The following is a 24,969-nucleotide window of genomic DNA, read 5'->3' on the forward strand; positions in this document are numbered from 1 at the left end:
TTTTCATCAACTAGTTGTATGATCATTATTTTTTGGGTACAATGTCAAACTCGTAATATCAAGACGCTTGATCCAAGAAGTTAATATAGAAATGATAAGGCTCTTAAAGATATTCTGGATACGTCATTCTTAAAGATATTCTCACTTACTTTTCTAATCGCATTCAAACATGAGAATGTGAATGACCATTCCATTTCTACATTTATTCCATTCTCAGTTGACTCCATTCTCACGTACCAAAACGAGGCATTAGTATTTGAAGTTCTATTCTTTTCGAGTGCTGTTGCTCGAATTCACTCCCGTCCCATCGAATTCAACAATTTTAGAGCTCTTAACATTAACATCAGAACATCTCATCACGTCTCGTTAATCAGCGTGATAATGTTGATCTTGTGTGCTCTAACAGAAAAGACGATTATTTCAGAATGAACTTTGATTGGTAGATTTTTTTCATCAACTAGTTGTATGATCATTATTTTTTGGGTACAATGTCAGACTCGTAATATCATGACGCTTGATCCAAGAAGTTAATATAGAAATGATAGGGGCACACCCTTTACCACACCTCCAACCACACCATCTCTCTCGCTACAGTGCACCGGACCCACATGAGATTTTATTAAATAAAATCTCATGTGGGCCCGGTGCACTGTAGCGAGAGAGATGGTGTGGTTGGAGGTGTGGTAGAGTTTAATAAAATCTCATGTGGGCCCGGTGCACTGTAGCGAGAGAGATGGTGTGGTTGGAGGTGTGGTAGAGGGTGTGCCCCTAGTGCCTCTCAAGTTAATGCTACTTTTACGTTTTATCTGTCCTCCCCATTTATGTTCTGTACAATTCCCTTGCCCTGTTTGCACAAAAAAAAAAAAGAGAGAAGACAAAAGATATTTGTTACCAACGGCTATATAAGGGAGAGTACTGCAGTCTTGATATAATATAAACCTGGAAATTAAGAAATAAAATGGAGAGCGCGAGACGAAGCACATCGCCATGCGAGCATCAAGCAATCTCCAAAGAGATGAGCCATGTACACGAGCTCACGAGTCAGCTCCACGCAATTTTGCTAGCTCTCTCTCCAACCGATCCGTCCTCCTCCGATCAGCGCGTCAGCAACCTCTTTGATGATGTTTTCGGAGCTTTGAACCTCGCTCTCTCCATGCTCCCCACTTGTTCCCTCTGTGGTCTTGACGGAGACGATGGCCATGGGAGAAGGTAACTTGCTGTTCAATTCTTTTTCGTGTTAATTGCGTATAGATCTCTCGTGTGCCATCACGTTGTGCTACTTATTATCTCTTTTAAGTTTGATATTGACAGATAGATCCTTTGAAGCTGTATATCATTACGATATTACAAGAGGCCTATGTGCATAATTAACCTCTTTTTTTCCCTCTCCTTCCCTCTAGCATTAGTTTTTTGCTGATCGTTAGCTTATTTTGTGTTGTAGCAAGAAGTTTGATTCATGGACAGTTCTGACCACTGTTCCTCATAATGATGGCTACCAATGGAGAAAGTATGGGCAGAAGGGAATTGCCGGTCGCAGATTTCAAAGGTTTTCTTTCCGAATTCTATGGTGAAAACAAGTTTATTTATTGAAAAAAAATCATTCATTTTATTCAGAGAGTAAGTTAATTAGGTCTCTTCAATAGAAATGAATGAGCTACCCGTAATATATCCGTAACCTCTAAATGTTATGAATCACTTATTCCTACTAACTATATGCATGCAGGTGCTACTACAGATGTGCACATTACAAAGACCAAGGCTGTTCAGCAACAAAAACAGTACAACAAAAGGATGACGGTGATCAGAATCCTCCAAAATATGAAGTAACTTATAACATGCAACATAAATGCAACAGTACTGAAGGGACAAGCTTAGCTTCTAACAATGTGGGCTCTTCTTCTTCATCATCGTCATCATGCAAAGAAATCTTGCAGCCTGAGAAAGAAAGAGATGACGACCCTCTCGGTGTTTTTACAGAACTCGAGCTAGAAGACCTCTTTTGTACATATACTCAGCCAATGGATCAGGTGGTACAAAACATATTGTCACTTGAGGATTTCAGTATGGATATTTGGAATCATAATTGTGATGCACCTCTTGCTCAAAATGAAGTGCCAAAGTCTCCTTGAAGTTTCATGACTAGTGGGAGTTGTTGAACTTGGGTTTCCCTGCTACTGTGTCAAAGGTGTATTACATCTAAACACTAAAGTTTTAATGAGGGATGAGGGTTATAGTTTTATGCTCTAATATGTCCCCGCAATTTGAATATCATTTTTATGGGCTAAACCCTAGTTGAACTCACGAAATATGAAATTTTCAAAATGTACTTTAAGTTCATGGCCAGTTGGAATTGGATCTAGTTTGTCATGATGTCGTGTGAAAGATCTCCATCACTATCCTAAAACTTCAAAGTTATGGTGAGATTTGAGAGTTAAATAGTTTAATGTTCTAACATAAACAAACTTGTAACGATCCATGTCTCATATGCAAATTAGTAAATTTTCATTCATCATTATATCATGATGAGAGATTTTAAGAATAATGATCTAGCACATTAGCTATTTTGTACAAGAATAATGTTGAGAGAGTGGATAGCCTTCTCATCAAAGAGTCAGCAATGTTCACCTACCCCCGTCCTACAGTGTTCACCTACCCCAAATAGTGCTCACCTACTCTGATGAGAAAACTTATAAATACCCCCCTAAGTTTGATTTGTAAGGAATCTCAGCAACAGAGAGAGAAAGAGAAAGATACAGATATAAGTAATATCATTAAGAGATCTTGAGAGAGAGTTTGTGAGAATTCTTGGAGAGCATCTTGATCAAGAGAGGGTGTTATCTTTTTTCTTTTTTCTTTGTAACCTCGAAAAGAATATAAAGGAATTGGTCGTCGTTGTTGCATCATGGAGTAGCTCCGTAAGAGTGAACCACGTTATATCTATGAGTATTGTGATTGAATTCGTGTTTGCTAGTTTTATTCTATGATTCTAAGATCGTTTGGGTATGTTTTGCGTTTTCGTTTGAGACGTTCTTATTGCCGTGTACCCTAATAAATAAGAGGGTGCCATGTACTTTAGAAGGACCTGACATGACAATATTGGGTTATTGACTGATTATCAAAGCTTCAGGCCTCGAATCAGCACTTATCCGACTCCTCCCCAGAGAGTTTCTCGTTACTTCATCTTAACCTTACTAAGTCATCATTGATATTGAAATTTGCTATTAGGTTCCTAAATCATATAAGATGTTCTGAATTAGTCCTTTAATTGTCAAAATTTCCTTTTGACGTGCTAACCTTGACCGAATAAGTGATGGTTGTTTACCGTTTCATCCTTTCCAAATGGATTAGAAGGGGTAGAAGGGGAAGCTGACCATTATAGAAGAAGGTGCACCTTACAAGGTATGGGTATTAAGTAAGTTTCAAATGTAAACAAGCTGAGTTTTACTTGAAAACCATTTTAATTTTAGTCCAAATTGATACTTACCATATTCAGTGTTTTTTAGGTAAACACCTATTATATCTTCTCAATGTCACACCGAACCAACTTTTTAGCTAAAAAAACGTGAAATTCTAAAATATCCCTCACCCAAACATGTGCAAAGTACACATGTCCCAATTAATTACGAAAAATAAGGGTTTTCTCAATATTAGTTCCCAAATCTTTCATATATTGATATAAACCACGCAAATCTATCATATTTTGAAATTAATCCACCAAATCAATGTCGTCCTCACTAGAGAGGGTTATGTTGAGGTCGAGATCATTAGTCCCCCAAATCAATGTAGTCCTTGCTAGAAAGGATTATGGGGAGGTCGAGATCATTGATCTCTTTCTCCTCAACTAGAATTTAAGGGATTTTTTTAGACTGAAGTGTGAGAAGGAGAGCAAATTAAGGGGAAGGGAGATTATAGGATGTGGGGGAGGATTAAGGCAAGGTTTTTTTACGGATTGGAAGGAGAGAAGGAGAGAGGATTGAGGGGAGGTAAGATTAGGGTTTGGGGATTGGGCTAGGAGTTTGGAGATTTGGGTTTGAAATTTTGGGGGGGGGGGGAAGAGGTAGGGTCTACTTTCATAATATGAAAGATTTAGAGGAGTAATATCATAAAAAACTTAACTTTATAATTAATTATGAAACCCTTGTAGTTCATGCATTTAAGATGAGGGTAGTTCATATATTTTTAAAACCAAATCAATGTTAGGTATGATATTGAAAATATGTAAACAAGTATATGTGGTTAACATCAAAAATAAATAAATAGTAAATATTAATTTAGACTAAAATTTAGGTGATTTTCATGTAAAAACCTAAACGAATATGAGTATAGAAGTATATTAAACATAAGGATATAACTGATGTTTAATGTCCAAAAATTAACTTAGAACGAATATTTCTCTCTTTTCCTTTTGTGTACGGTTTTTACATTTCCTAATTGAATTATGTTGGTATTATATCTTTAATTCTTTGTATAACTTTATGAGAATTAGATAGGATTAGAGATCTATCATGATTAGGAGATTGATTCTCATAATGATTAGGAGTTTGAATCCTATTCTAATTAGGAAGGTAGGCTAGATTGGTTTTATATATATATATATTCTTCTATTGTTGAAGGAAAAACCAAGCAAATGAGAGAGAGCCAATATTCTTATAATCTAGGGTAAGCAGATGACGTAACCTGATTCAAGAATATTATGCGATAGGCGAGTGTTTCATAGTCTTTGTCCGTACAAAAGATTACATCATTGGGAGAGGCCTTTGCAGTCTTTGTTCATTCAAAAGATTGTAAGGAGAGAGCTTTGGAGAGAATATGAGAGTTGATTATGTATGTGAAGTTGAAAGATTGAGAGACGAGAGTTGAGTGGTTCCTTTTGTGGTTCTCCGTGATATGTAGTGGATTTCTCGTATTGTTGCTCCGTGGACGTAGGTCAAAATTGTTCGACCAAACCACATAAATCTTGGTGTTATTTCTTCTTGATTGTGGTTATTTTATATTTTGTTGATTGTGGTTGGCTTCCAAGTTGCGTAGATCGCAGTAGACGGAGAGACTAAAATTTCCTAGCAAGTGGTATCAGAGCCATGATAATGGATCCGGGAGTGAGTTCGCAAGATAGACGTCGTACAAAAGTGAAGATCGGCGGTGTTACAAGAATCAAGATGAAGAAAAAGAAAAAGAAGATCTGATGGCAGATAGGACAATGCTACTGTCATGTTCAGTTTGAGAGGACACGTATGGTTGACTTGCTTCTAATGTCAGAGGTGGCGAAGATATTTTGGTGTATATAAGAGAGATGGAGGTGCCACGATAAAGCAGATGATAGTAAGGGTCATGGGATGTCCCAGTTGGAGTGTAGATGCTTCGATTTGAAGTGCAAAAGGAATAGAAACGCTAGCAGGAGAGGTAAAGTTTCAAGATGACAATGGTAGATTTTCTAGGTGGCTTATGAATCAAATCCAAGGTAGAGATTGTTAGGATTATATCTTTGATTCTTTGTATAACTTTATGAGAAATAGATAGTGTTAGAGATCTATCATGATTAGGAGATTGAGACTCATCATGATTAGGAGTTTGAATCCTATTCTAATTAGGAAGGCAGGCTAGAGATAGAGTTTTTATTTTCATATATATATTCTTTTATTATTGGAGAAAAAACCAAGCAGATGAGAGAGAGCCAATATTCTTATAATATAGGGTAAGTAGAGGACATAACCTGATTCAAGAATATTGTGTGAGAAGCGAGTGTTTCGTAGTCTTTGTCTGTCTAAAAGATTACATCATTAGGAGAGGACTTCGCAGTCTTTGACCGTTCAAAAGATTTTAAGGAGAGGGCTCTAGAGAGAATATGAGAGTTGATTATGTATGTGAGATTGAGAAATTGACAAACGAGTGGTTCCTTTTGTAGTTCTCCCTGATACATAATGAATTTTTCGTATTGTTGCCCCGTGGACGTAGGTCAAAGTTGGTCGACCGAACCACGTAAATCTCGGTGTTATTTCTTCTTGATTGTGGTTATTTTATATCTTATTGATTGTGGTTGGCTTCCGAGTTGCACAAATCGTAGTACGTAGAGAAACTAAAATTTTCCAACAAGTGGTATCAGAGCCATGATGATGGATCCGGGAGCGAGTTTGCAAGATAGACGTCGTACAAAAGTGAAGATCGACGGTGTTACAAGAATCAAGATGAAGAAAAAGAAAAAGAAAAAGAAGATCTGATGGCAGATAGGGCAATGCTACTGTCATGTTCAGTTTGAGAGGACACGCATGGTTGACTTTCTTCTAGGGGTGCCAAATATTTCGGATATATCCGAACCGATCCGCATCCGTATCCGAACGGATGCAGATATGATAGGCTAATTTTAAAACCGGGCGGATACGATAACGGATACGGATATGATTTTGGATTTTTTTTTCCATATATAGATTCGATAATGGATATGAGGGTTGCGGATACAGATATCTGCAATGTAATAGTGATCCGGGTAATCGGATCCCAAATTTATAGTTACAAACCCGCTAACCCAAAACCAAAAGTAAATAGAAAAAAATTAAAAAACCCTAGGCCCTCACCCTCAGCCCCTTGTTCAGTTGTTCCTCAGGCAGCCCCTTCTTCCTCAGGCCTTCACCTAACCCGCCTCCACTCTCCAGTTCTCTAGTTCTACACCTCAGGCGGCCTCTTGTTCCTCAGCCAACGATCCCCTTGCTCACTCAACATCAGCCCACTCCCTCAACCTTAGCCCACTGCCTCAACATCAGGCAGCCCTTAACCTCAGGTCACCAACGATCCCCTTGCTCCTTAGGCCATCGCTGATCCCCTTGTTCCTGTCGCCGCCGACGATCCCCTTGTTCCTCAGGCCGCCCTCAACCACGTGGGTAAGATATAAATTTATAAACTATGTTATTATCATCTGATTGTGAGTTTGTTTGGGCCAAGAACAAATTGGGACCATTCATCCAATGACTCTTCAATTTTTGTCAGTTCTCAAACATAGTTGTGATTTGTTGGTAGCTGAGCTTTGATTTGTTCGTAGTTGAGCATTCAGTATCAATAGTAGGCATGACAGTTGAAAATAATAATATTCTTCTCTTAGAAGGTGATAGCATTAGTTCTTGAAAAATCTTCTGGATTCAATGTGGTGAAAAGATAGATGGTAACTGATGATAATAATGGATGTTTTTTCATCCAGACCATCTTAGGAAAGATGATTTTACGTATGTAAACAAATCCTCGATGAGAAATGTTATGGGCTCCAATTATTTTATTTCATTTGGTAAATTGCTATTGCTAACTGTGTCCGATGAGCTTCATTTTGGTGTGGCCTATCACATGTCTATTGTAATATGGATATTGCTTCACTGAAAACGTTTATGTGGGAAAGAAAAATTAAAAACCTAAATGTGTCAGTTGATGTATTGTTATCAGATAATGGTTTGGAGATTGTTTTGTGGTATGAACTTTTTGTTAAATGTTGAATATTGTGAAATGTTGAATGTTGTCTGAACTTTTTTGCCTTCAATTTTCAATTCATAGACCTTTGAAATTCTGGATATGATTGTTGTAGTTTGGTTATAATTCCTGACACTATTGTTTTAGTTGGGTTGTGCTACTGAAGATTTTGGATGAAGATTTGTCTAATAAATTTATGCTCAATATTAGTTTTCAATTATCCATGATCATATCCGATCCGATTCTCAAATATCCGAATCGTATCCGTTTCCGATAAATACGGATATGGTTAAGGTTTTTTCTTACTGAGGGTGATCCGTATCCGTATCCATATCCGTATCCATTTATAAAAAGCAGATATAGATATGGTAAACGTCATATCCGAATCGTATCCGCTTCGATAACACCCTTACTTGCTTCTAATGTCAGAGGTGGCGAAAATCTCTTGGTGACACAAGAGAGGTAGGGGCGCCACGATAAAGCAGATGATAGCAAGGGTAATGGGATGTCCCAGTTGGAGTGCAGGTGCTTCGATTTGAAGTGCGAAAAGAATAGAAACGCTAACAGGAGAGGTAAAGTTTCAAGATGGCAATGGTAGATCTTCAAGGTGGCTTGGGAATCAAATCTAATGTGGAGATTATTGAGATTATGTCTTTGATTCTTTGTATAACTTTATGAGAATTAGATAGGGTTAGATATCTATCATTATTAGAAGATTGAGTCTTATCCTAATTAGGAGTTTTAATCCTATTCTAATTATTAAGGTAGGCTAGAGATAGGGTTTTGATTTTCCTATATATATTATTTTATTATTAGAGGAAAAACCAAGCAGATGAGAGAGAGCCAATATTTTTGTAATCTAGGGTAAGTAGAGGACGTAACCTAATTCAAGAATATTGTGCGAGAGGCGAGAGTTTCATAGTCTTTGTCCGTACAAAAGATTAAATTATTAGGAGAGGGCTTCACAGTCCTTGTCCGTTCAAAAGATTGTAAGGAGAGAGCTTTGGAGAGAATATGAGAGTTGATTATGTATGTGAGGTTGAAAGATTGAGAGACGAGAGTCGAGTGGTTCCTTTGTGGTTCTCCCTGATACATAGTAGATTTCTCGTATTGTTACCCCGTCGACGTAGGTCGAAGTTGGTCGATCGATCCACATAAATCTCGGTGTTATTTCTTCTTGATTGTGGTTATTTTATATCTTGTTGATTGTTGTTAGCTTCCGAGTTGCGCAGATCACAGTAGGCGGAGAGACTAAAATTTCCTAACAAGTGGTATCAGAGCCACGATGATAGATCCGGGAGCGAGTTCGCAAGATAAACGTCGTACAAAAGTGAAGATCGGTAACGTTACAAGAATCAAGATGGAGAAAAAGGAAAAGAAGATCTAATTGTAGATAGGGCAATGTTACTGTCATGTTCAGTTCGAGAGGACGCACATGGTTGACTTGCTTCTAATGTCAGAGGTGGCGAAGATCTCTTGGTGTACACAAGAGAGTTAGAGGCGCCACGGTAAAGCAGATGATAGCGAGGGTCATGAGATGTCCCAGTTAGAGTGCATGTGCTTCGATTTGAAGTGCGAAAGGAATAGAAACGCTAGCAGGAGAGGTAAAGTTTCAAGACAGCAATGATAGATCTTTGAGGTGGCTTGGGAATCAAATTCAATATGGAGATTGTTGGGATTATGTCTTTGATTCTTTGTATAACTTCATGAGAATTAGGTCGGGTTAGAGATCTATCATGATTAGGTGATTGGATCTCATCATGATTTGAAGTTTGAATCTTATTCTAATTATTAAGGTGGGCTAGAGATAGAATTTTAGTTTTCTTATATATATTCTTCTATTATTAGAGGAAAAACCAAGCAGACGAGAGAGAGCTAATATTCTTGTAATCTAGGGTTAGTAGAGGATGTAACCTGATTCAAGAATATTGTGCGAGAGGCGAGGGTTTCGTAGTCTTTGTCCGTGCAAAAGATTACATCATTGGAAGAGGGCTTCACAGTCTTTGTCCGTTCAAAAGATTGTAAGAAAAGGGCTTTTGAGAGAATAGGAGAGTTGATTATGTATCTGATACATAGTGGATTTCTCGTATTGTTGCCCCGTGGACGTAGGTCAAAGTTGGTCTACAGAACCATGTAAATCTCAGTGTTATTTCTTCTTGATTGTGGTTATTTATATCTTATTGATTGTGGTTGACTTCCGAGTTGCGCACATCGCAGTAGACGGAGAGACTTAAATTCTCCAACAAATTAAACAGGTGGAGGATTTTGACCTTGTACTTTTTCTTAAAGAAAAGAAAAAAGAAAAAAGAAAAAAAAGAGAACATTTCTTCAACTCAAACGGTAGCAATCTCGAATCATTTATCTAAAACAACTTATAAGATTTTGAAGGGTTGCGGATAGCAATTATAAATTTATAATGATTACAGGGCCTAGTTTCAAATGTTAAAGATGTAAGGGACTAAGACAATGAAATCTTTAAAAGATTTGGTTGCTATCATGGTGACTGTACCAACAACCATCTTTATTATTATTTTAAAAGAAAAATCAACAAGCCCTGGGGACCATTGTGTGATTTTTTTTTGGGAAAATTGCTTCCAGCCCCCAAAACAACACAGAACGTGCTCTGGCCCCCCAAGACCTTTTCAACGTTCCTTTTACCCCCAAAACCGCCCCCGATTTTCTTCCAGCCCCCAAAACCAATCCCCAGGCGTAACGCCGTTTAAACCCCGCTCGAAATGCCCAAAATACCCTTACGTTTAAAATTCCCCGTTATGAGTTACCTCCTCGTCCGTACCCTGTCATCTCTCTCTTCTGCAAGCAAACCGACTCCAGAAACCCAATTCAAAACCCTAGCCCTAAATCAACCGACCCCAACTCAAACCGAATCAAAGCAAAGGGATCAAAATGGCCGGCGATTCAACCCCCAAAGCCAACCTCAATGCCGACCACAGCGAAAGCGATTACGCCCAGCGGTTCGAAATCTCAGAAAGAGCCCAGACAACTGCAGTGCGGGCTGAATCTGAAGCTCGGGCTGCGATTGGTGATGTTCTAGAGGACATCGCAACCAGCCATTCTCATCCCAGAAGCCCGCCTCAAAATTTAAGTGTAGGCCCACGCGAAGGTCTAGAGGGCAGCACCGGCACCACCGGCGCGTCCAACGATGCCACTAGAGCGCTCCTTGGTCTACAGAGAGGAGAAGAAGAGAAGCACGTGGCAGCACCCAAAAGGTAATTTTTACCGCAAGTTTTATGTTGTTAAGGTTACGGTTTGATTGATAATGCTCTTAGTCTGGTGGGAAGGTCCAAAATTACGGTGTCTGTTAGCTGTTGAGGTTACTGTTAACATGCAAGGTCTATGCTTTTATTGCTGAGGTTGTTGTTTATTTGTAGAGGTTAGGCTTTGGTTGTTAAGGTTAGGTTTTGGTTGATAAGGTTGTGGGGTTGTTGTTAAGGTTGTTGGTTACTGCCTTTATTGTTAAGGTTGTTGTTTAGTTGTTGAGGTTAGGCTTTGGTTGTTAAGGTTAGGTTTTTGTTGTTAAGGTTATGTGGTTGCTGTTAAGGTTGTTGGTTTACCCGCAAAGTTTACAGCATAGCTGTTATGTTTACTGATTATACTCAAAAATGCTCTCGTCTTGTGTTTTTGTTTTGTAGAAAAAGGGCAAAGCCAGCTATTACGTTGCGGCCCACCGCCAGCTTCGGTGCCTATCACGACTTCATGCAGAATTTGGTGACGCGTATGGGGCCAAGGCATTTTGCGGCCTACGAAGATAGTGTATTCAGACACTACGTCCAATTTGGCCCACCTGGCGTCGATCTTCCCACCTTTGAGCACATTTTGAGTCAGTGGGACAAGAAGAGCAAAAAATTCGTCTTCACCGATAGGAATGATGGAGAAGAGATCCCATGCTCATTCAACCTTGAGTGGGTAATGGAGCATACATGGTTCTCCAATGAGGGGCTTCATGTTGACCACAATCGGGACAGGAAAAATAGGATTTGGTCCAGGTTCTTTGACAAACCCGAGACGGGGGGTTCCAGCAGTATAGCTCCCCCCAAAGGAGGCCCCACCAGACGCAATGTGGAGGACCTGCTCTTGAAGCTGGTACTATCTTCTGATCGCCGAGATGTGAAGGACTTTGTCCTGCTACAGATCCTCTATCAGCTGAGCATGATTTGGTGTCCAAGCAGTGTTTCCGGCGTTCCTAGGCATTTATTCAAGTACGTCGACAGCATCGAACAGGTCAACAACACTGCTTGGGGGACCTATATATTCAGTGAGACATCTGACGCGATAGAGAGGGCACTGAAGGGTCCTGAGCCAGGGAAGACGACATTATATCTGCAAGGGTGTACCCCTCTAGTTTGTGTAAGTAATCATGTTTTTTACTGATTGTGAAGGTTAGGGTTTAGTTGTTAATGTTACAGTTTCGTTGTCAAGGTTACGGTTTGGTTGTTAATATTACGGTTTGGTTGTTAAGGTTACGTTTTTATTGTTAGGGTTACTTTATTAATTGTTACGGATGAAGGTGTTTGTTAAGTTTTTATATCTCTAATGTGCAGTTGTGGTATTATGAACTCACCGGCATCAAGAAGCCAGCACTTGGTTGTACGGTGAGGCCTCCCCTGACAAATTGGGTGAGACTTGGGCACGTTGCTGGTTCTTTGAGATTGGCCACTGTTGTTGCGAAAGCAAGCAAAGCTACGATAAAGCTTCCACAGCAACATGGACAACTTCAAAGAATCGAGGGAGGTTTTTGGGGGAAGGAGCAGGGGATAGAGAAAGAGAAGAGGAGAGAGAGAGAGAAGAGGAGGATTAAGGGTCCGGCTGCAGTAGACGCCGGCAGGGCTCGTGGCCCAATAGACCTTCTTCACAAGAAGAAGAGGAGAGAAGAAGATGACGACATCCCAATTGATGCACTTGTAAGAACTTAGCAATCGTGGATTTTATTTGTTTTTGAATTAATTAATCCTTTTAATAGTACTCTACCTGTCCGTTGCATATGTGATGCCACAGGATATTGATGAAGACGCCGAGCAGCCAAATGATGCAGTTGAGCAAATGGATTGGCCTCAGCAAGTTATCTACTGGAAGAGCATCGCGGCAATGAACGAATCATTACGCCGCGAGAACGAGAATAAATTCAAGGGTATGATTGCTGCAGACCGTGTAAAGATAAGTGCTCTTTCTGTGAAGGTGGCTAAGCTGTCTGCTCAAAATAGAAGACTGAGAGAGGAACTAAGCGAAGCACGATCCGGAACCCTCTCTGTATACAAGGATAAGAGCCCTACAGGATTGGTGTCCAGCCCATTGATGGAGCCGCAAACTTGTACAGGTTAGATGTGGCTTGCAATTACGTTTGCGTGTTATAGTTAAAAATTGATTGATAAGTATATGGATTTATTGTTAAGGTTAAGAATGTATTGTTAACTTTACTGATCTAATGTTAAGGTTAGGGATTTATTGTTAAGGTTAAGAATGTATTGTTAACTTTACGTATCTAATGTTAAGGTCAGGGATTTATTGCCAAGGTTGGAGATTGATTGTTAAGTATCTTGGTTAGTTTTAAGGTTATGTAACTGATGCTATGTTTTTTTTGACAATGAAGTACCTAAGCTCATTTGTGTTTATTTTTTGAATCAGACACTCCAGGCACCGTGGGTGGCATTGATGTACAGTACGATGGGGATGTCAATAAATCATTATTATTTGATGAAGCTAATAAGGAGAGCGAGGCCCCTCCAACAGGGAGGGCCTCTCCACAACCATTGTTTTCTGATATCCACAAGGAGAGTGAAGATGCTCCGCCAGGAGAATTACCTCCACCAGAGGCATCTGCTGTTGACAAGGCCCTTGAGGCAGAAATAAACGAGGGAGAGAAGGTGTCCCCGCCAGCGAAGGAGCTACTAACTTGTACAGGTTAGCTTGCTTTTGTACTATATGTTAGAGATTGGTTGTTATGTCTACGTATTGGTTGTTAAGCTTTTTATTGTTTATACTCTGAATATTATCAGAAACAGGCACTCAACGCGAGGGCACTGGAAGGGAAATAACGCCGGCGGTTGAAGTCCCTTCTGCAGGTGATGGGGAGACGCAAACTTGTATAGGTTAGCAACTTTTTCACCATGTGTTTAGGCATCAGTTGTTAGGTTTACTATGAAATTGTTAAGTTTAGATAGAAGGGGCTATGTTTTCTTAATATTTATACTTCGAATGGGTTGTTTGGAATCAGACACTCTGCGGGAGGACACTAGGATGGAAATAAAGCAATCAGAGAATGCCCCTCCACCAGCAGAAGAGACATCAACTGATGACGAAGATGCTCCTATTGTGTTTTCAAAGGTTTTGAATAAGAGAAAGAGGGGTGCAACGGGGGCACGCGGGAAGATGGCCGCTGCTGCACCCCCTAAACGGAAGAGATGCAAAAGATCGGTGAAGCCTTCCAAGTGGGTAGTCACCCCTTACACTGAAGGGAAGAAGAAGAAAGAAAAAGACAACATAGGGGACAAGGCTATAATAGAAGTGGGTGGGGAGGAGGAAGCGCAGGTGCAGGAAAACAATGCAGAGTTGGCTCCTGCTCGGCTACAAAGTGACCCCCACTCTATCTGGGAAAAACACATGAGTTCCCCTATGAGTTCAGAAGAAGAAATGTACAGAGATAAGCTGAACGAGGGGATTCCCTTTCCAGATGGCTTCATCATCAAGTTTTTGGGCGACAAGGACACATTTGTACATAACTATAAGGTGTCAGCAGACGTTGCCGCGCTACTGACGGAAGAGGAGCAAAAAGCTCTTAACCATTTTTGCATTTGTAGATGTAACAAGTAAGTATTTACCTCACATCTCAAGTATTTACGTTTGTTGTTTAGTTTGCGGGTTTGTTGTTATGGTTACGGGTTTTTTTGTTATGGTTATTGATTTGTTGTTTAGGTTAAGGGTTTTTTTGTTATAGTTATTGATTTGTTGTGCAGGTTATGTGGTAGTTGTTAAGGATACGTATTTGATGTTAAGGTTACGTGTTTGTTGTTATGGTTACGGGTTTTTTGTTATGGTTATTGATTTGTTGTTTAGGTTAAGGGTTTTTCGTTATAGTTTTTGATTTGTTCTTGCTGCTAATTGTTAGTTGCTAACTATTATTTTTGTTTTTTTCCCTGTTTGCAGTTTTATTAAAGTGTACGAGGGATCAGCAGGGTCTATTACCCGGCTTGAGATCCTCAATATATTACGCGGTGGGCGACTGGATGATTCAGTAAGATTTTCGATTGGTATTTATTCATTAGCATATTTAACAATACTATTATTAATTACTTGTTGCCAACTTATGATAGCTTGTTGATACGCTGCTTGATTTAGTTCGTGAAAATCAGAGAGCATCGTCCAGTATAAAATTCGGCGTAGTCCCTGTTTGGTTTAGTGTAAGTTTATGTCTGGCGTGGCGTACTCCTAACTATCAGCACATAATCTATGTTAAAAGGAACCTGATCGGGTTAATTCTTTATTGCAGCACCAGATACATGTGCTGAAACCAGATTACCAAGAGCTGCATGATATCTACATCAAACGCTTGGTCGATGAAGGGTGTACTAACCTCTTAGTTCCCATTGTCCAGGGCGATCATTGGCATCTTCTGGAGTTTGATGTCGAAAATGATATTGCCAGGCATTACGACTCCTTGAAGGAGAGATCTGGACATTGGGACCCTGTGCTCAATATCGTCAAAGCCTTCAACTACATTAAAGCTGGCTTCAATGAGAACCAATTGCGCAGCGTATTCGACCCAATCAAAGTTCCATGCGAGGAGCAAAAGGGATCGTAAGTTTGCCGGAACCCTTGTTGGTATTCATTGTTGGAAACTGGTTGTTAAGGTTACGAATTTGTTGTTATGTTTTGATTGAAAGCAACAATGGTCTCAATGCTTCCTTGTGGTTGTGTGCAGGTATGACTGTGGGATCTATGTCTACCAGTTCGTACAAGCGATTACCGAAGGTAGAGATGTCCTGCACGTCACGCCCGAAGAGCATAACACATGGGTGGTTCGTGCGAAGCTAGCAGCGTACTTACTGATTGAAGGCAGGAAGAGGAAAAAAGAGGTGGGAAAACTTGACGATGATGACGTTGAGATGTAGATTTTTTGTAAATGATATATTACATTTCTTTGGTGTTACTAACAATATACATGTAAATATTAAAAGGTAAATATAAACAATATAAGGTTGATCTGTGAATGATATATTACAATTCTTTGTTGTTAATAGCAATGTACAAGTAACTATTATAAGGTTGATATCAAGGGATAACATTAACAGCAAACCCATGAGTTCAACAACAAAACCGTAACCTCAACAACAAACAGCAAAGCTTAACAACATCGCAAGATTCTGCTAACTTGTGCTTCAAATGCAACCAAACTAAATTCGAAAAGATTTCTGCATTTGTCCGCCAATAGTTTACGATATGCTAGATCCCCAAGGGATAACATTAACAACAAATCCATGAGTTCAATAACAAAACCGTAAACTCATCAACAAACACAAAAGCTTAACAACACACTATATTAGCAGAAACATATTAATAGGTAGTTAATAGAGCGTATCATCATCAAGTTCAGCAAAACATTTGGTAATTTACAATAAAAGACAACCTAGGGGCCGACTGCTCCTCCCCCGCTCCCCTTGCTCGAAGCGCGATCGTGGTAGGAACCCCTATCGCGAGGAAGGGTAGACGGCCCAACACCTTGGGCCCGGAGAAATCGTTGCCAGAGCTCTTTCTCCACCGTCATTTGCCTGCCGTCCCAAGACACTTCAATCAATTCCGGGTCGGCGCGGGAAGGCTGCGGTTGCTGGCTTTGAGGTTGGTCAACGGACATGTCGTTGGGACCTTGCTCATTGTTTGCCTGCTGCTCACGGTCTCCACCCACAAGCTGAGTGACGACGAAACCTTCCATCAGACGACGGTCCATGGGAGAGGTGTAACGAAACCTAATCCTCTTAGGGATATCCGAATATTCCCTAATCTCTAGCAGCACCCTGCAGTCTCTGAAGTTTGTCTTCGTGGTGACGTCAGCGGAGCAGTACACGCATTGGCCGATGCCCTCGAACAGTGATTGGAGGAACTCCAACTCCCAGAGGTGGTAGGGGAGATTGAAGAGGCGGATCCACCTAAACATGGGGTACGGCAATGCTCTTAGCCTGAGGTCCTCCCGCCAAAGCCTGAATCTGCCCACGAAGGACCCAAGATTTACAGGACTGAGCTGGACGGCTTGATCTAGTAGCTCATCAGAGGGGAATTTAACCATGAACCTATTTATAGATACCAGCTTGATCTCATAGGTCCAATCCCAGACGTCGAAGCGATACCCTAGCATCTCTCTGAGCTCGTCCAAAGATGGCAGACCCACCTCAATAGTGAGGAGAGCGAATGAGCTAAGCTCCTGAATGTTGCGGGCGACGTTATCTGGAACGGGGAGAAATCGTGGGTCCCTGTTTGCTACAAGACCATGAGGACAATCCCGGGAGATATGCCCCGAGCCATGGCAATGTATACACGCGCTATCATCGTGAGACATGATCCTTCTGGTTTCGAAACGAAGGTCGTGTAGTTGTTAATGGGGCTGGGATGGGGAGAAAATGGCGGTGATGTGAAGATTGATGGCTTCGTCGAAAGGTCTTGTCATGGATACAGGGGAAGGGATGAGGGTTAATTAAAGCGTGGTGGCTGGGAATAACGAGGAGACAGATGATAATACTGGCTGTCTTGGAAACATAATCTACTATGGAAGCATTTAATACAGCTAGAAACCCACTAACTGCTTTAGAGATCAACCTTAGCAACCAACCCATAACCTTAACAATAGGGCGCTAACCTTAGCAACCAATCCATAAGCATGACAACCAGCACATAACCTTGACAGCCAGTCCATGATCTTTCATAACAAAACCATAACATCAACAATACGACCCCGTGATCTTCTTAATCCATAAGCCTAACAACAGAGAGCTAAGCATTACAACAAGGAGCTAATGTTAGCTACCATTCCATAAGTTTAACAACAGAAATCTAACCTTAACAACCAATACATAAGCTTGACAACAGAGCACTAACCTTAACAACAGGACTCTAACCTTAGCAACCAACCCATAACCTTAACAATAGGGCGCTAACCTTAGCAACCAATCCATAAGCATGACAACCAGCACATAACCTTGACAGCCAGTCCATGATCTTTAATAACAAAACCATAACATCACCAGAGAGCTAAGCGTTACAACAAGGAGCTAATGTTAGCTACCATTCCATAAGTTTAACAACAGAAATCTAACCTTAACAACCAATACATAAGCTTGACAACAGAGCACTAACCTTAACAACAGGACTCTAACCTTAGCAACCAACCCATAACCTTAACAATAGGGCGCTAACCTTAGCAACCAATCCATAAGCATGACAACCAGCACATAACCTTGACAGCCAGTCCATGATCTTTAATAACAAAACCATAACATCAACAATACGACGACCCCGTGATCTTCTTAATCCATAAGCCTAACAACAGAGAGCTAAGCATTACAACAAGGAGCTAATGTTAGCTACCATTCCATAAGTTTAACAACAGAAATCTAACCTTAACAACCAATACATAAGCTTGACAACAGAGCACTAACCTTAACAACAGGACTCTAACCTTAGCAACCAACCCATAACCTTAACAATAGGGCGCTAACCTTAGCAACCAATCCATAAGCATGACAACCAGCACATAACCTTGACAGCCAGTCCATGATCTTTCATAACAAAACCATAACATCAACAATACGACCCCGTGATCTTCTTAATCCATAAGCCTAACAACAGAGAGCTAAGCATTACAACAAGGAGCTAATGTTAGCTACCATTCCATAAGTTTAACAACAGAAATCTAACCTTAACAACCAATACATAAGCTTGACAACAGAGCACTAACCTTAACAACAGGACTCTAACCTTAGCAACCAACCCATAACCTTAACAATAGGGCGCTAACCTTAGCAACCAATCCATAAGCATGACAACCAGCACATAACCTTGACAGCCAGTCCATGATCTTTCATAACAAAACCATAACATCAACAATACGACCCCGTGATCTTCTTAATCCATAAGCCTAACAACAGAGAGCTAAGCATTACAACAAGGAGCTAATGTTAGCTACCATTCCATAAGTTTAACAACAGAAATCTAACCTTAACAACCAATACATAAGCTTGACAACAGAGCACTAACCTTAACAACAGGACTCTAACCTTAGCAACCAACCCATAACCTTAACAATAGGGCGCTAACCTTAGCAACCAATCCATAAGCATGACAACCAGCACATAACCTTGACAGCCAGTCCATGATCTTTCATAACAAAACCATAACATCAACAATACGACCCCGTGATCTTCTTAATCCATAAGCCTAACAACAGAGAGCTAAGCATTACAACAAGGAGCTAATGTTAGCTACCATTCCATAAGTTTAACAACAGAAATCTAACCTTAACAACCAATACATAAGCTTGACAACAGAGCACTAACCTTAACAACAGGACTCTAACCTTAGCAACCAACCCATAACCTTAACAATAGGGCGCTAACCTTAGCAACCAATCCATAAGCATGACAACCAGCACATAACCTTGACAGCCAGTCCATGATCTTTCATAACAAAACCATAACATCAACAATACGACCCCGTGATCTTCTTAATCCATAAGCCTAACAACAGAGAGCTAAGCATTACAACAAGGAGCTAATGTTAGCTACCATTCCATAAGTTTAACAACAGAAATCTAACCTTAACAACCAATACATAAGCTTGACAACAGAGCACTAACCTTAACAACAGGACTCTAACCTTAGCAACCAACCCATAACCTTAACAATAGGGCGCTAACCTTAGCAACCAATCCATAAGCATGACAACCAGCACATAACCTTGACAGCCAGTCCATGATCTTTCATAACAAAACCATAACATCAACAATACGACCCCGTGATCTTCTTAATCCATAAGCCTAACAACAGAGAGCTAAGCATTACAACAAGGAGCTAATGTTAGCTACCATTCCATAAGTTTAACAACAGAAATCTAACCTTAACAACCAATACATAAGCTTGACAACAGAGCACTAACCTTAACAACAGGACTCTAACCTTAGCAACCAACCCATAACCTTAACAATAGGGCGCTAACCTTAGCAACCAATCCATAAGCATGACAACCAGCACATAACCTTGACAGCCAGTCCATGATCTTTCATAACAAAACCATAACATCAACAATACGACCCCGTGATCTTCTTAATCCATAAGCCTAACAACAGAGAGCTAAGCATTACAACAAGGAGCTAATGTTAGCTACCATTCCATAAGTTTAACAACAGAAATCTAACCTTAACAACCAATACATAAGCTTGACAACAGAGCACTAACCTTAACAACAGGACTCTAACCTTAGCAACCAACCCATAACCTTAACAATAGGGCGCTAACCTTAGCAACCAATCCATAAGCATGACAACCAGCACATAACCTTGACAGCCAGTCCATGATCTTTCATAACAAAACCATAACATCAACAATACGACCCCGTGATCTTCTTAATCCATAAGCCTAACAACAGAGAGCTAAGCATTACAACAAGGAGCTAATGTTAGCTACCATTCCATAAGTTTAACAACAGAAATCTAACCTTAACAACCAATACATAAGCTTGACAACAGAGCACTAACCTTAACAACAGGACTCTAACCTTAGCAACCAACCCATAACCTTAACAATAGGGCGCTAACCTTAGCAACCAATCCATAAGCATGACAACCAGCACATAACCTTGACAGCCAGTCCATGATCTTTCATAACAAAACCATAACATCAACAATACGACCCCGTGATCTTCTTAATCCATAAGCCTAACAACAGAGAGCTAAGCATTACAACAAGGAGCTAATGTTAGCTACCATTCCATAAGTTTAACAACAGAAATCTAACCTTAACAACCAATACATAAGCTTGACAACAGAGCACTAACCTTAACAACAGGACTCTAACCTTAGCAACCAACCCATAACCTTAACAATAGGGCGCTAACCTTAGCAACCAATCCATAAGCATGACAACCAGCACATAACCTTGACAGCCAGTCCATGATCTTTCATAACAAAACCATAACATCAACAATACGACCCCGTGATCTTCTTAATCCATAAGCCTAACAACAGAGAGCTAAGCATTACAACAAGGAGCTAATGTTAGCTACCATTCCATAAGTTTAACAACAGAAATCTAACCTTAACAACCAATACATAAGCTTGACAACAGAGCACTAACCTTAACAACAGGACTCTAACCTTAGCAACCAACCCATAACCTTAACAATAGGGCGCTAACCTTAGCAACCAATCCATAAGCATGACAACCAGCACATAACCTTGACAGCCAGTCCATGATCTTTCATAACAAAACCATAACATCAACAATACGACCCCGTGATCTTCTTAATCCATAAGCCTAACAACAGAGAGCTAAGCATTACAACAAGGAGCTAATGTTAGCTACCATTCCATAAGTTTAACAACAGAAATCTAACCTTAACAACCAATACATAAGCTTGACAACAGAGCACTAACCTTAACAACAGGACTCTAACCTTAGCAACCAACCCATAACCTTAACAATAGGGCGCTAACCTTAGCAACCAATCCATAAGCATGACAACCAGCACATAACCTTGACAGCCAGTCCATGATCTTTCATAACAAAACCATAACATCAACAATACGACCCCGTGATCTTCTTAATCCATAAGCCTAACAACAGAGAGCTAAGCATTACAACAAGGAGCTAATGTTAGCTACCATTCCATAAGTTTAACAACAGAAATCTAACCTTAACAACCAATACATAAGCTTGACAACAGAGCACTAACCTTAACAACAGGACTCTAACCTTAGCAACCAACCCATAACCTTAACAATAGGGCGCTAACCTTAGCAACCAATCCATAAGCATGACAACCAGCACATAACCTTGACAGCCAGTCCATGATCTTTCATAACAAAACCATAACATCAACAATACGACCCCGTGATCTTCTTAATCCATAAGCCTAACAACAGAGAGCTAAGCATTACAACAAGGAGCTAATGTTAGCTACCATTCCATAAGTTTAACAACAGAAATCTAACCTTAACAACCAATACATAAGCTTGACAACAGAGCACTAACCTTAACAACAGGACTCTAACCTTAGCAACCAACCCATAACCTTAACAATAGGGCGCTAACCTTAGCAACCAATCCATAAGCATGACAACCAGCACATAACCTTGACAGCCAGTCCATGATCTTTCATAACAAAACCATAACATCAACAATACGACCCCGTGATCTTCTTAATCCATAAGCCTAACAACAGAGAGCTAAGCATTACAACAAGGAGCTAATGTTAGCTACCATTCCATAAGTTTAACAACAGAAATCTAACCTTAACAACCAATACATAAGCTTGACAACAGAGCACTAACCTTAACAACAGGACTCTAACCTTAGCAACCAACCCATAACCTTAACAATAGGGCGCTAACCTTAGCAACCAATCCATAAGCATGACAACCAGCACATAACCTTGACAGCCAGTCCATGATCTTTCATAACAAAACCATAACATCAACAATACGACCCCGTGATCTTCTTAATCCATAAGCCTAACAACAGAGAGCTAAGCATTACAACAAGGAGCTAATGTTAGCTACCATTCCATAAGTTTAACAACAGAAATCTAACCTTAACAACCAATACATAAGCTTGACAACAGAGCACTAACCTTAACAACAGGACTCTAACCTTAGCAACCAACCCATAACCTTAACAATAGGGCGCTAACCTTAGCAACCAATCCATAAGCATGACAACCAGCACATAACCTTGACAGCCAGTCCATGATCTTTCATAACAAAACCATAACATCAACAATACGACCCCGTGATCTTCTTAATCCATAAGCCTAACAACAGAGAGCTAAGCATTACAACAAGGAGCTAATGTTAGCTACCATTCCATAAGTTTAACAACAGAAATCTAACCTTAACAACCAATACATAAGCTTGACAACAGAGCACTAACCTTAACAACAGGACTCTAACCTTAGCAACCAACCCATAACCTTAACAATAGGGCGCTAACCTTAGCAACCAATCCATAAGCATGACAACCAGCACATAACCTTGACAGCCAGTCCATGATCTTTCATAACAAAACCATAACATCAACAATACGACCCCGTGATCTTCTTAATCCATAAGCCTAACAACAGAGAGCTAAGCATTACAACAAGGAGCTAATGTTAGCTACCATTCCATAAGTTTAACAACAGAAATCTAACCTTAACAACCAATACATAAGCTTGACAACAGAGCACTAACCTTAACAACAGGACTCTAACCTTAGCAACCAACCCATAACCTTAACAATAGGGCGCTAACCTTAGCAACCAATCCATAAGCATGACAACCAGCACATAACCTTGACAGCCAGTCCATGATCTTTCATAACAAAACCATAACATCAACAATACGACCCCGTGATCTTCTTAATCCATAAGCCTAACAACAGAGAGCTAAGCATTACAACAAGGAGCTAATGTTAGCTACCATTCCATAAGTTTAACAACAGAAATCTAACCTTAACAACCAATACATAAGCTTGACAACAGAGCACTAACCTTAACAACAGGACTCTAACCTTAGCAACCAACCCATAACCTTAACAATAGGGCGCTAACCTTAGCAACCAATCCATAAGCATGACAACCAGCACATAACCTTGACAGCCAGTCCATGATCTTTCATAACAAAACCATAACATCAACAATACGACCCCGTGATCTTCTTAATCCATAAGCCTAACAACAGAGAGCTAAGCATTACAACAAGGAGCTAATGTTAGCTACCATTCCATAAGTTTAACAACAGAAATCTAACCTTAACAACCAATACATAAGCTTGACAACAGAGCACTAACCTTAACAACAGGACTCTAACCTTAGCAACCAACCCATAACCTTAACAATAGGGCGCTAACCTTAGCAACCAATCCATAAGCATGACAACCAGCACATAACCTTGACAGCCAGTCCATGATCTTTCATAACAAAACCATAACATCAACAATACGACCCCGTGATCTTCTTAATCCATAAGCCTAACAACAGAGAGCTAAGCATTAGGTGTTTAAACGGAAGGTGGCCTGGGGATTCGTTTTGGGGGCTGGAAGAAAATCGGGGGCGGTTTTGGGGGTAAAAGGCACGTTGAAAAGGTCTTGGGGGGGCAGAGCACGTTCTGTGTTGTTTTGGGGGCTGGAAGCAATTTTCCCTTTTTTTTTTGCCTAGTTTTTGGATAGCTCTTCCATTTCTCCTTTATCAGGCGATGGCTACAGATTTCTGCAATCCAAATTTGGAGGTTTGATATATTTCCATCTCCATTTGGCTTTACATATTTGCAACTGTGAGTAGATTCTTCTCCTCTCTTTCTTTTTCCCCCCCAATTATTTTCATTTCTTGGTTGTTTAGTTCCAGTTACTATGTAGCGTCTAGTGTACTTAATCTTCTGTAACATGGTGTTTGACAAAATTGGAAGAGAGTTGTGTGTTTGCTTTACTTCTGTGAATTTCTCTGAATTTGGCTGGTCTATTAGTTGTGAACATGTCCGGATCTAGATTAGATAACTTAAACTAGAACAGTTGAATTTCATTCACGTGGTCAGATAATGAGGAACCTGAAGCCAGGATTTCTATTGAAGGCAGTTCATTGATCAGAAAAACATTTCCCTAATCTATTTGTAGCTAATTACATAAATAAATCTATGATTGCTACACAAGGAGGCTGGGAATACATTTCATCACTGCTCGTACATCTAGTATCATGGCGTCTGCAAATGGACTCTCGAACGCTCATCCGAAGCAACCCCTTTTCTCTTTCGGCGTCGTAACTGACATCCAACATGCTGATATACCCGACGGTCACTCTTTCATCGGCATACCTCGATACTACAGGCACAGCTTGCAGATCCTACGACGAGCAGTCGTTAAATGGAACGGCCTCAACAGACTGAAATTCTCGATCAACTTTGGTGACGTAATCGACGGACACTGCCCGAAAAACCAATCTCTAGCGACGGCGCAGAAAGTCCTCGAGGAGTTTGAGAAGTCCAGTGCCCCCGTGTATCACATTATCGGAAACCACTGCCTCTACAACCTCCCTCGCGACAAATTGATGTCATTGCTAAAAGTCCCCACTTCTCATGGATACTATGATTTCTCCCCGATACCTGAGTATAGATTTGTAGTTCTGGATACATTTGATGTAAGCGCCATCGGTTGGCCACAGGATCATCCGAAAACAAAAGAAGCTATGAAGCTATTGAATGAGAAGAATCCAAATATCAACAAAAACAGTCCGAACGGATTGTTAGGCCTCGAGAAGAGATTCTTGATGTTTAATGGCGCC

The 24,969-nt window shown here is 40.3% G+C and overlaps 2 protein-coding genes across 3 annotated transcripts; both read left to right on the top strand.

The window, feature by feature from the left end:
* On the top strand, positions 949-2,382 carry LOC109836052 (probable WRKY transcription factor 62). Of its 2 annotated transcripts, none has more exons than XM_020403979.1 (3): positions 949-1,209; positions 1,442-1,546; positions 1,724-2,382. In XM_020403979.1, the coding sequence occupies exons 1-3, from the start codon at positions 959-961 to the stop codon at positions 2,127-2,129; spliced, it is 762 nt and encodes a 253-aa protein (XP_020259568.1). In that variant the 5' UTR covers positions 949-958; the 3' UTR covers positions 2,130-2,382. The 2 variants fall into 2 exon arrangements, with proteins under 2 accessions (XP_020259568.1, XP_020259569.1); XM_020403980.1 differs by having other exon boundaries at positions 1,736-2,382.
* On the top strand, positions 10,049-15,569 carry LOC109839040. Its single transcript, XM_020407469.1, has 11 exons — positions 10,049-10,673; positions 11,097-11,811; positions 12,006-12,365; positions 12,460-12,778; positions 13,087-13,362; positions 13,458-13,550; positions 13,676-14,267; positions 14,605-14,692; positions 14,772-14,858; positions 14,948-15,255; positions 15,380-15,569. The coding sequence occupies exons 1-11, from the start codon at positions 10,351-10,353 to the stop codon at positions 15,567-15,569; spliced, it is 3,351 nt and encodes a 1,116-aa protein (XP_020263058.1). The 5' UTR covers positions 10,049-10,350.

Source organism: Asparagus officinalis, chromosome 4 (genome assembly GCF_001876935.1).
Source record: "Asparagus officinalis chromosome 4, Aspof.V1, whole genome shotgun sequence".
Taxonomy (NCBI): Eukaryota; Viridiplantae; Streptophyta; class Magnoliopsida; order Asparagales; family Asparagaceae; genus Asparagus; species Asparagus officinalis.